This window comes from Taudactylus pleione, unplaced genomic scaffold, assembly GCF_031769625.1.
Source record: "Taudactylus pleione unplaced genomic scaffold, aTauple2 ptg000490l, whole genome shotgun sequence".
Taxonomy (NCBI): domain Eukaryota; kingdom Metazoa; phylum Chordata; class Amphibia; order Anura; family Myobatrachidae; genus Taudactylus; species Taudactylus pleione.
The window spans coordinates 3,188,826-3,201,495 of record NW_028284892.1 but is presented as its reverse complement, the minus strand read 5'-3'; the positions used below and the strand labels follow the sequence as shown (position 1 = coordinate 3,201,495).

The following is a 12,670-nucleotide window of genomic DNA, read 5'->3' as shown; positions in this document are numbered from 1 at the left end:
GGTATATTATCTGGCAGCACAGACGGTGTAATGGTTAGCGTTACTGCCTCACAGCACTGAGGTTGTGGGTTCAATTCCCAGCATGGCTCTAGCTGTGTGCAATTTATATGTTCTCCCTGTGCTAGCACTGGTTTCTTCCGGGTACTCAGATTTCCTCCCACATTCCAAACACACACTGGTAGGTTAATTAGCTCCCAACAAAAATTAACCCTAGTGTGCGTGTAAGCTCCACTGGGGCAGGGACTGATGTGAATGGCCAAATATTCTCTGTAAGGCGCTGCGGAATATGTGTGCGCTATATAAGTAATTGCTAATAATAATATCTGTATATAGTCCACATTGCCTTTTATATTGGATGTGAATTTGGTTAGCTAGTTAAATCACTAGATCTCATTCAGAAATGATGCAATGTGGGTCAAAGGGCCACAGGTGGCCGCTGCTGCGATAGTGTATGCAGCAGCTATGCGAAAATATGCAAATGTCGCAGACGGCACGATTTGTATTGAAACGCCCACAGGTGGCTTGGTACAAAGACGCAGCATCGGTCAAAGATCCCTGAAACAGACGCAACACACCTGCATCTTTGCTGGCACTCCCCGTTACCTCCCCCAAAAGCGCCCGTACTGTCAATCACACTGTAGAACAATAGCAGCTACGAACGGCGACTGTAATGTACCTTGATGCATGCACCAATAATCGCTTCAACTAGTTACACATCAGCAATGCACCATCTCTGATTACCTTTGCAGAGTTGGCAGCAAGTGGGAGATGCCAGCAAATGCGGCTATACAGTCCATACTAGTGAATAGATCAGCAGCCTTCCCCTTCCCAAACAGAAGAAATCATACTTTATTCTTTAAAAACAGGTGTTTAGTAATCCTGCTATTAGATCACAGACGCGGCAGATATACTATTGTTGCATAATTGGGTGTCTTAGCATTTAGCAAATCAGACGCAGCCAGTGGCCATTAACATCAGGCCGTAACCTGTACCAGGGCTCCATTACCCACAGGTCATCCCCCTCCAATCAGGGGCAGGGAGCATATGTGCTAAATGTGGCTTAGTTGGTAGGAAAAAGGACATGTGCCGTGTATAGATGCATATGTGCTAAATGTGGCTTAGTCGGTAGGAAAAAGGACACACGTCGTATATAGATGCATATGTGCACTGAGTGTAGGTAGGGGGGGAAAGAGCAGCATCATGTAGTTATGTCCAACTCAGAACGAGGTCCAATCTATGCACCTGTCAGTGCCAGAGTATTAGGTTGTTACCCTTACACCAGCTACTGTACCTATTGAGTCCACCTTTTGTGTTAGTCCCTCAGTGTGCTGGTGTCACTGTCTGTATTACTGTAAGTGAGCCTGAGACCCTTAGATTTTCCTGTATACCCTTACACGGGATTGCAAGTCTGTACCCCACTACAATTCCCACACTTCCCAGCTAGTCACAATAATGGGGCAATTAGAGAGCTATGACCCACAGTATTTTCCATTATTATCCTTTGAGGGGGCATGGCCAAATACAGAAGGCATGGTACCCAGCCCCTGCCGCTTTCTCACTGGAACTGCTTAGAATGCGTTACAGAATAATGGCCTTCTCTCCCGGAACGTCCAGGAGACTCCCGAATTATCTGTAATAAATATAGGATTGTATAATTACAGTGCATGGACTAATGTGAATATATCATGTTCTTGTCTCTCCTCTTGTATCAGCATATATGTATAGAGAAGCAGGAGGACGGTTACGCGATCATCATGCGGATGCAGGTTCCTGATTTTGTATAACTGCCCTGGCTCGCCCATGGGTGTGAACATTACCTGCTAATTAAGATCTATTCACCATCACCTGTATACCACTGGACTTGCCTATAGAGACTGCCATAGGCGAATGGAGGGGGTTTCCTGTTGCCCAGAATTCCCCTGTTTCCACCAGGAAGCTGCTGAAACCATCACCACAAAAGCAGTAGCATATAATATGACTGCTAGAGCTGTTGAACATGCCCAGTCGCAGCTGCTTCTCCTACCAAGCCTACTGTGTGCGTGGACATTAGAACTCAAACGGCACACCGGACCAGGCACAGTAGTGAAGACCCTAGCAGCCCTCACCGCTAGGATATACCCTTATATTAGGGAGGACTAGTTCTACATGGCCTGCTTCAGAGGGAGCTCACCCAGCAGCCTGGAGATTCTAGCACCTGAGAAGAAAGCCACCAATGTGGTTTACAAAGACATCCTTAAGTAAAGAATAAAAAGATTTGCATATGTCTTAAAACCCACCGTCAATTCATTCATAATAAATAAAAAAAATTAAATTTATTTAAATGGATACTACCACGCTCCTTTACCCCACAGGCATAAAATGAATTGAGCATATAAAGTAAGATGGGATGAAGGAAATGGAAATAGCAAGTATCTAAGGTCTACCCGGGTGAAACTGGGCACAGCTAATTACCTCTATGTATTTCTTATGGAATGTTTTACCCTTTCCCGACCATCGTGTACCTTCATCATATACATAAATAACTATTGCATGAATTTAGAGATCACCACAACAACAATGATGGTTTTTCTGGACTTTTTACAATTTGTACTTAATAACATATAACACACACACACAGACCACCAAAATTACATATAGCACACACACCCTACTTTTACATATAACACACACACCTCCTTTACACATACCACACACCACCATTACATATACCATACACACACCTCCTTTACACATACCACACACACACCACCATAATACATACCACACACCACCATTACATATACCATACACCAGGGCTGCCATCAGATATTGTGGGGCCCAGGACTGACAAAATAGGCAGGGCCCCTGGGCCCCCCCTCCCGCTACTGCTAGGTCTAATTAATTATGACTTACCTTATCGCCTTGTGCTTCTTCCTTCTGGCTTCTTCTCCTCCAGGGCTGGCTGGCGATGCTCCTCACACGCCACGGCTCATCTGACATCTCCCATCCAGTGGCGTGATGTCGTGCACCCCAACGTCAAAGGAAAAGAAAATTTATTAAACAAGTGCAGGGGCAAATACAGGATTTTCTGAGGGAGAGGGTTTCTAATAAAATAATTAAATATATATATATATATATATATATATATATATACTGTGTGCGTGTGTGTATATATATATATATATATATATATATAGTTAAACACACACATACACATATAATATATGCAGCATAACACACATGTACATGTATATATAACACATATACATATATCCACGCTAACATATGTACATACACATACATCCACACAAACATACATACACATATGTACACTCTAACACATACAGATATATACATATGCATATATACACACTAACACATACAGAAATACATACCCATATATACACACTAACACAGACATATACAGTACATACACACTAACACATAGACATATACAGTACATACCCATATATACACTAACACAGACATATACAGTACATACACATATATACACACTAACACAGACATATACAGTACATACTCATATATACACACTAACACAGACATATACAGTACATACCCATATATACACACTAACACATAGACATATACAATACACTACATACACATATATACACACTAACACAGACATATACAGTACATACACACTAACATAGACATATACAGTACATACACACTAACACAGACATATACAGTACATACACATATATACCCACTAACACACAGACATATAAAGTACATACACATATATTATATACACACTAACACAGACATTTACAGTACATACACATATATACACACTAACACAGACATATACAGTACATACCCATATATACACACTAACACAGACATATACAGTACATACCCATATATACACACTAACACAGACATATACAGTACATACCCATATATACACACTAACACAGACATATACAGTACATACCCATATATACACACTAACACAGACATATACAGTACATACACATATATACACACTAACACAGACATATACAGTACATACCCATATATACACACTAACACAGACATATACAGTACATACCCATATATACACACTAACACAGACATATACAGTACATACCCATATATACACACTAACACAGACATATACAGTACATACCCATATATACACACTAACACATACAGTACATACACATATATACACACTAACACATAGACATATACAGTACATACCCATATATACACACTAACACAGACATATAAAGTACATACCCATATATACACACTAACACAGACATATACAGTACATACCCATATATACACACTAACACAGACATATACAGTACATACCCATATATACACACTAACACAGACATATACAGTACATACACATATATACACACTAACACAGACATATACAGTACATACACATATATACACACTAACACATAGACATATACAGTACATACACATATATACACACTAACACAGACAAACACAAAAATATTTATTACTTACACTTCTGCACAGCACCTGGTTGCTAATGGGTGGCGGGCATCTTGCATTATTAGGACCCGCCCCTAAGGAACGACGCGATTTGCGGGTGTTCGGGGGGCGGGGTTTCACACTGGCCCCGCCCCCATTTCAAGCCGACTGAAGGGGGAAGTAGGGGAATCGTGAAGGAAGGGGTTTCTCAGGTTGGTAGCAGCGCCCCACTCCCTTTTCACTCAAGGGGGTAGTGCGGGCACTGCGGGGGACTATGCAGCAGTTGCAGGAGCAGCACGGGCCCCCTCCCTTTCTGCCAGTGTCCGGGCCCGGGACTCGAGTACCGACAGTCCCCCCCTGATGGCGGCCCTGCCATACACACACACAGTGTTCACTCTAGCTCCGGTGGCAGGCAGGGCGCCGGAGCTAGAGAGGGCATTTCCATGCGCCCGAAAATTAGCATGGCCATTGAAAAGGGGGTGTGTCTATAATGGGGCATGCCCGGCACTTACGGACACGCCGGGCAGCCCCCAAGCGCTACCGACAGGGAGAATAGATGCCGGGCGCATGCGCCCGGCGTCTATTCTCCGGCGGTGACCGGGTCACTGTACATTTCCCCACCCGCGGCACACTGCGACCCGCGGGTGAAGACGGCACCCGCGGGCTATGAGGGCAGGGCGCTTTTTGCCTTCCTTCTGGAGGGCAGGGTGCTGCGCCCCGCTAAAACAGTCTAGCGGAAACGCTACACACACATACACACACCCCACCATTACACATACCACACACACACACACACACCACCATTACACATGCCACACACACACCACCATTACACATACCACACACACACACACCACCATTACACATACCACACACACACACACCACCATTACACATACCACACACACACACACCACCATTACACATACCACACACACACACACCACCATTACACATACCACACACACACACACCACCATTACACATACCACACACACACACACCACCATTACACATACCACACACACACACACCACCATTACACATACCACACACACCACCATTACACATACCACACACACACACACCACCATTACACATACCACACACACACACACCACCATTACACATACCACACACACCACCATTACACATACCACACACACACCACCATTACACATACCACACACACACACACCACCATTACACATACCACACACACACACACCACCATTACACATACCACACACACACACACCACCATTACACATACCACACACACACACACCACCATTACACATACCACACACACACACACACACACCACCATTACACATACCACACACACACACACACCACCATTACACATACCACACACACACACACCACCATTACACATACCACACACACACACACCACCATTACACATACCACACACACACACACCACCATTACACATACCACACACACACACACCACCATTACACATACCACACACACGCCTTCCCCCACACACACATCAATAATTAACTGTCCTCATCTAGAAGCCATTAGGAAATAACTGGCCGGGAGGAGGCGGAGCTTGTGACTGACAGGCTGAGGACTGAGTAAAGGAGAGGACTGGGGGAGGGGGAAGGGGCGTGGCCACCATACTGTGCGCCTGCACAGATCTAAGCCAGAGGTTCCCAAACGCCGCCATTACAGGGAAGGTTGTAAGTTGTGCCCTTATATTAAGGCTGCATCTAAAAAAATGGAAATCTCCATAAAGAATACCGGAGGGGGGGCATGGTGTTGAAGGGGCTACACCTCAAAAGCTGTTGGAGGTACGGGGCTGAAATTTGGCATGGCCGGGTAGAACTGTCGCTCGGTGCTGCATCCCAAATTTCAGGGCAAAAACAAAAAAATGAGGATTTGGGAGTAATCTAAAGGTCCAGCTGTCAGTTTTTTCTGACACTCTCAGTTAGGACCACTTTTCTGCTGATCTCTGTGGGGGATTTTTGGGAAGGCATAACTCAAGGTAGGGGGTGAATTTAGACTTGGGGTTTGTCTTACTAGGTAGCTATTGTTCCAGGTTAGGGCCTTTTGGGGTTCAGGTAATTGAGAAAGTTACAGTTTTTAAACTATTACCTCAAGAATGCGCCATTGAATAGATAGGAAATGTCAACTTGTTGCGCACACTTAGTAGGAGCCTCCAGCAGGGGGTGTATGTGGCTTCACCAAGATGGATGCCTTTTACCCTGCATCCTGACAACAGCACTGTAGCCACTACTGAGAAAGCACTGTTGGGTAGAGGGCGGTACTAATCACTCCCATGCCAGCGCTGGGATGAAATGTCAGATCCCAGCAGAGGCAGACAGCGGCATTTATTATACACTGGCTGCTGGCTGTTAGGTCAGCCAGTCAGCCCTCCTGGATGTAGCGATGGTGCATTGCCCGGGGCCCGGCGGCTGTATAATGTCACACTGACACATCTTTGTGTGCCAGTATGCTGCTGCACTGCCGCTCCATGATAAAGGACGTGCTGCAAGTGCATGGAGAGGTCTCCCCTCCTCCTCTCTGCTTCCTGTGTGGCTGGGTGCTCCTGCCTGCAGCTTCTGTGTGCCACCGCCTTCTAGCAGTCTAGCCCAGGGGTGCCATCATGGGCTGCACTCGGAGACTGCTCGTGGCTGCTAAGCAGCAGTCTCCTAATCCTGTGGGGGGAGCGATCACACTGACTGGCTATGCGCCGGGCTGAGGGTCTCACAGCGCCCCCCCTCAACAGCGTACAGCGGCGCCGCAAAAAAACCAAGTATTTTTAAAAAATCTTTCCCCTAAGGGGGCGTGGCCATGCCTCCCGCGTTAGGCCACGCCCCATTAACCCGGCCTGGCATTGCTCTTGGCGTTGCTCTGCTGTAGGCCCATCCCCCGAGCCAACTGTAAGTACAATTATGTCTGTCTCACCCACTGTCTCATTCTCCCACTATCTTGCCCGGTCACCCACTGCCTCTACCCTGCATTACTATCTCTCCATCACCATCTCTCTTCTGTCACCCACTGCCTCTCCAAGGCATTACCCACTCCCAATTAACCTCTGCTTCTCTCCATCACCTTCTCCCTGTCATCCACTGCCTTTCCCCATCGCGCTTTCTTGTCACCCACTGCCTCTCCGTCTCCCACTATCTCTCCTTGGCACCTCTCTCTTGTCACCCTCTGCCTCTCCCTGTGACCCACTGGCTCTCCATCTACCACTATCTCTCCTATCCCCCTCTGCCGCTCCCCTGCATCACTATCTCCACATCACCCTCTCTATCGTGTCACCCTCTGTCTCTTCCCGTCATCCTCTATGTCATCCAGTACTTCACCCTGGTATCACCCACTTCCTACCCCTGTCACCTATTTCCTAGCGTCACCCACTGCCTCCTGTTGTCACCCTCTCACTGTCAACCTCTCTTTTCATCATCCGTCACCCACTATCTCTCCCCCTCACCCACTGCCTCACACTCTCTCTCCACTGCATCACTATCTCACCATCACCCTCTCACTCCTGTCACCCTCTGCCTCTCCAAAGGCATCACCCACTCTCGCGAGGAGACGGGTTGCCTGTCCGACGGCCGGGAGGGAGCAATGTAGAGCTACCGAAGACAGACACCGGAAGTCCTAGTGGGCGGCGGCCACGAAAAAGAGCTGACACAGGCTGCTGCCCACTAGACGAAGACGCCGAAGCCCTGGCGGGTTGGCGCCCACCAGGCGAAGATGCCGAAGTCCTAGTGGGCGGCGGCCATGAAAAAGAGCTACCACAGGCTGCCGCCCACTAGGTGAAAACCCCGAAGTCCTGGCAGAAGACTCCGGAGCCCTGGAGGGTTGGCGGCCACCAGGCGAAGATGCCAAAGCTCTGGTGAGTTGACGCCTGCCAGGCGAAGATGGGAGCCATGAAAAAGAGCTTAAAGGCCGCCGCCCCCCAGGTAAAGGTGCAGATATATACATTTTATTTAAAAAATTGGTGTCAGTTTATTTTAATATTTCTTTTATAAGCTTACTATAGGGTACCAGTGGGCCCAATATGCCCTGCTTGCTGGTACTTGTGATTTTCCAAGTACCAGCATGCGGGGGAGGCCTGCTAGGACCTATAGTTTACCTGCAAAAGAAAAAACATTGTTTAAAATGCACCACTTTACAAAATCAACCTGGCACCCACCGCCCAGGGGTGCCAGCGATAGCCCCGGGCTATCAGCCTAGGTGTGGGGTGTCCTGGAGAGGGGCACCCCTTTATTGGGGGGTCTCCCAGCTCCCCCCCGGCGAGGGCTAATGCTTCGGCTGGGGGGCCCGGTGAAAGGGCTACCCTGGCTGTGGCATTAGCCCCCCCCCCCCTAGAAAAAGTCTGGTGCTGGTTCTGGCTAATACAAGGAGACCCTATGTCATTTTTCTCCCTGTATTTTTAGAACCAGGACCGGATCAGAGCCCAGTGCTGGTTGCACAACGTACGGGGGACCCCCTATGTCGTTTGTCCCCCGTATTTTGGCAAAAAGGACTAGTTCTGACTAGCCCAGTGCTGGTTGCTCAGAATACGGGGGACCCCTATGTCGTTTGTCCTCTGTATTTTGGCAAACCAGGACTTGTTCTGATTAGCCCGATGCTGATTGTGTTAAATACAGGGGATCCTTATGTAATTTTTCCCCTGTATTTTCACAACTAGGACCAGCAGTTAAGAACCCGGGGCTGTTTGTGCTTTAGGGGGAGTGGACAACATTACACTATTAACCTGGCACCCACTGCCCCAGGGGTGCCAGGGGTTGCCCCGGGCTATCAGCCTTGGCCTGGAGAGGGGGACTCTCTTATTGGGGTGGGTCCCCAGGGATCCCCGGCCTGGGCTGACTAGCGGTCAGGGTTGATGCTACGGCTGGGGGGCCCGGTGAAAGGGCTCCCCTGGCTGTGGCATCAGCCTCCCGTTAGAAAAAGCTCAGTGCTGGTTCTGGAAAACACAGGGGATCCTACTCATTTTTTTCCTCTGTATTTCCAGAGGATCAAAGCCCAGTGCTGGTTGCGCAATGTATTGGGGACCCCAACGTCGTTTGTTCCCATTGAAATACACAGCAGCTGAGATGGGTCTCGCGGAACCATACGTGCTTCTGTGTCAATGACACAGATGCATTGGCAGCATGTAATTATGTAATAAAGTTGTAGTTTCACTGTAAAATACAATAGTTTACTGCTAACACTTTATTACACCCGTACCCACAGCCCAGGGGTGCGAGGAAGAGCCCCGGGCTTCAGATCAAGCCTGGGGTTTCGGGAGATGGGGGAACCCGATCTTCGGGGGGTCCCCACCTCCCCTGAGATCCCTGGCTTGGCCTGACTGCCTTGGGTTGAGAATGCTTTGGCTATGGAGACCCGGTAAAAGGGTCTCCTGCCTGTGGCATTACACCCCGGTCGGTTTAGGTCTGGTGCTGGTTTTAAATATAGGGGGGACCTTACGCATTTTTCCCCCCTTTTTTTAAACCAGGACTGGTCCTGCAGCCAGGTGCTGGTTTCAAAACCATGGTAGAACCTTACATGTTTTCTTCCCCCGTAATTTCAGGAACCAAGACTGGCTGACCAGTCTGGGGCTGGGTATGCTTTTAGTGGGGGCGGGGGCCCCACGTAATTTTTTTTGGGGGGGTTAATTTAACCCTTGAAACACACTTTTCATTGATCCAACATAAGACATCCCCTAGCGCCTCCGTGCTAACCCAAATTGAGAAACTATGAGGTCAGCTTAATGCCCTTCTGTCTCGCCGCGCTGCGCTTATCTTGCAAAAACTTCGTCAACGCTTTTATGATAAAGCTGACAAAATTGATTCTTTATTAGCCAATAAACTGCGTCGCAGACAAGCATTAGGTGCAATAGACAAATTACACTCTCCGTCTTCTGGTTCTCTCCCCTATGATCCTGAAGTCATGGCTGAGGAATTTCGGACCTTTTATAGTTCCCTTTATAATTTATCAGATTTTTCATTAAACATACACAAAACACTGATTTCTGTAGGTTTCATGGAAACTCGCAGATCAAGAGGTGGTACATTGGAAACTTCTATTGACTCCCCGATTTGGCAGTAAAAACGTCTGAATATAGCAAAATGAATAATGCTAACTTCCCGATTTAGGCTGAAATGAATGAAAAGTACTTCCAATTTGAGCCTATGGCAAATTCATTTATTTCAATCTAAATATAATAATAGAAACAATTAAAAATTAAATGTTGAACGGCGAGGATATGTTTTGAAACGGAAAATTACAGGATGAGAAGAAACCATCCTATGGCGATGAATCCTAGATATCCATAAAAGAGAAGATACAGTGGTCAGTCCCAGCTCCTCGGCTTCAATAACAACCCAGACCTTCCTTGCATTAAAGTTACACCACTGAGCACAATGAGAGAGCTGCGCAGCATAATAATATTTTTTAGAATCAGGGATACCCAAACCTCCTCCCCTGGAGGGACGCTGAAGCAGCTTTAGTCTGATCCGCGAGCGTTTCCGGTTCCATATGAAGTTTGATACTGAAGGAATTTGAACACGTAGGGAGGAATATAAATCGGAAGGGTCTGAAATAAATACAAGAGCCGATGGAGAACGCTCACCTTAACCGAATGCCTATCCAAGAAATAAAATAATTGGACCAGTCATGCAAATCAAACTTAATACTATATAGTAGGCGAGGAAAGTTTGCCTGAAATAGCTGATGATAGTGATGAGTTAAGAAAACGCCGAGATTTTTGATCTTTTTTTTATGCCAGGTACAGGGGAGCATGGCCTCTAGGGTTTGTTTTAGGGTAGCTGGGATATAGAAATCGAGAACTTCAGTCTTGGTAACATTAACCAGAGTACTGAGAATATGAATTTATTTCCTCTAGAAGTGAATTAAGGGATTGGGCCGGGTCAGTGAGAGAAACTAAAACATTGTCGGCATATAATGCAACTTTATATTCAGACAGGCCAGTGGATATTCCTGAAATAGCTCTATTACAACGGATCCTTGTCGCAGGGGTTCCATTATGAGAGCAAATATTAAAGGAGAAAGGGGACAACCCTGCCGAGTACCATTAATGATCCCAAAACTAGAGGAGGAAACCCCATTGACCGAAACCCGCCCTGTGGGGGGAACGGTAGAGTGCCACAACGCCATCTAAAAATTTGCCTGAGAAGCCCATTTTGTCTAGAACAGCAAATATAAAGGGCCAGGAAATGCGGTCGAAGGCCTTCTCCGCGTCTAGAGCTAAAATCAGGGAAGGAGCTTTCCTTTTATGAATAGAATGTATTAGATCAATGGCCTGTCTAGTGTTATCCGATGCCTGACGTCCAGGTATAAACCCGACCTGATCCGGATGTATCAGGTAAGAAAGCAAGGGAGCTAACCGAGTCGCTAAGATTTTAGCATAAATTTTCAGGTCGACGTTTAATAATGAGATTGGTCTATAGTTAATACAGTGAGTAGGATCACTATCAGGTTTAGGGATCACCACAATATCAGCCCGAGTCGTATCAGGGGCAAAAGAAGCACCCTCCAAAATATCATTAAATAAAGATGTAAGATGTGGGGCGAGTTCTTTTGTAAACAACTTATAGTATTGGGCTGTAAACCCATCGGGGTCTGGGGCGGCAGAGGAACGCATTGATCTAATAGCAGCTATTGTCTTTTCTTCTGAAATACGGTCATTGAGAGTGGATAATTGGGATTCTGAGAGACTAGGTAGGGGGGTAGAGGACAAATATGAACGCACTCCCTCGGCTCCAGCAGAAGTGGGGAAAAAAGAATCTGATAAATTATAAAGGGAACTATAAAAGGTCCGAAATTCCTCAGCCATGACCTCAGGATCATAGGGGAGAGAACCAGAAGACGGAGAGTGTAATTTGTCTATTGCACCTAATGCTTGTCTGCGACGCAGTTTATTGGCTAATAAAGAATCAATTTTGTCAGCTTTATCATAAAAGCGTTGACGAAGTTTTTGCAAAATAAGCGCAGCGCGGCGAGACAGAAGGGCATTAAGCTGACCTCGTAGTTTCTCAATTTGGGTTAGCACGGAGGCGCTAGGGGATGTCTTATGTTGGATCAATAATACTGAGATTTGTGACTCAAGGGAATGAATTTCCTGTGCAGCCACTTTCCTAACCGCTGAGGTTTTAGAAATGAGAAAACCCTGTATAGTAGCCTTATGGGCTTCCCAGAGGATACTAGAGGAAATATCAGGGGA

At 46.7% G+C, this 12,670-nt stretch overlaps 1 protein-coding gene across 2 annotated transcripts in view; it reads left to right on the top strand.

Annotated features, from left to right (window-relative positions):
- LOC148502596 (DNA damage-regulated autophagy modulator protein 1-like) overlaps positions 1 to 2,193 on the top strand; it is a 622,814-nt gene extending 620,621 nt beyond the window's left edge. For both annotated transcript variants that reach the window (XM_088449676.1, XM_088449677.1), the window contains one exon: positions 1,713 to 2,193. In XM_088449676.1, the coding sequence (XP_088305802.1) occupies positions 1,713 to 1,784 (72 nt within the window). In that variant the 3' untranslated portion in view covers positions 1,785 to 2,193. The remainder of the gene's footprint in view (positions 1 to 1,712) is intronic.
- The last annotated feature ends 10,477 nt before the right edge of the window (positions 2,194 to 12,670 follow it).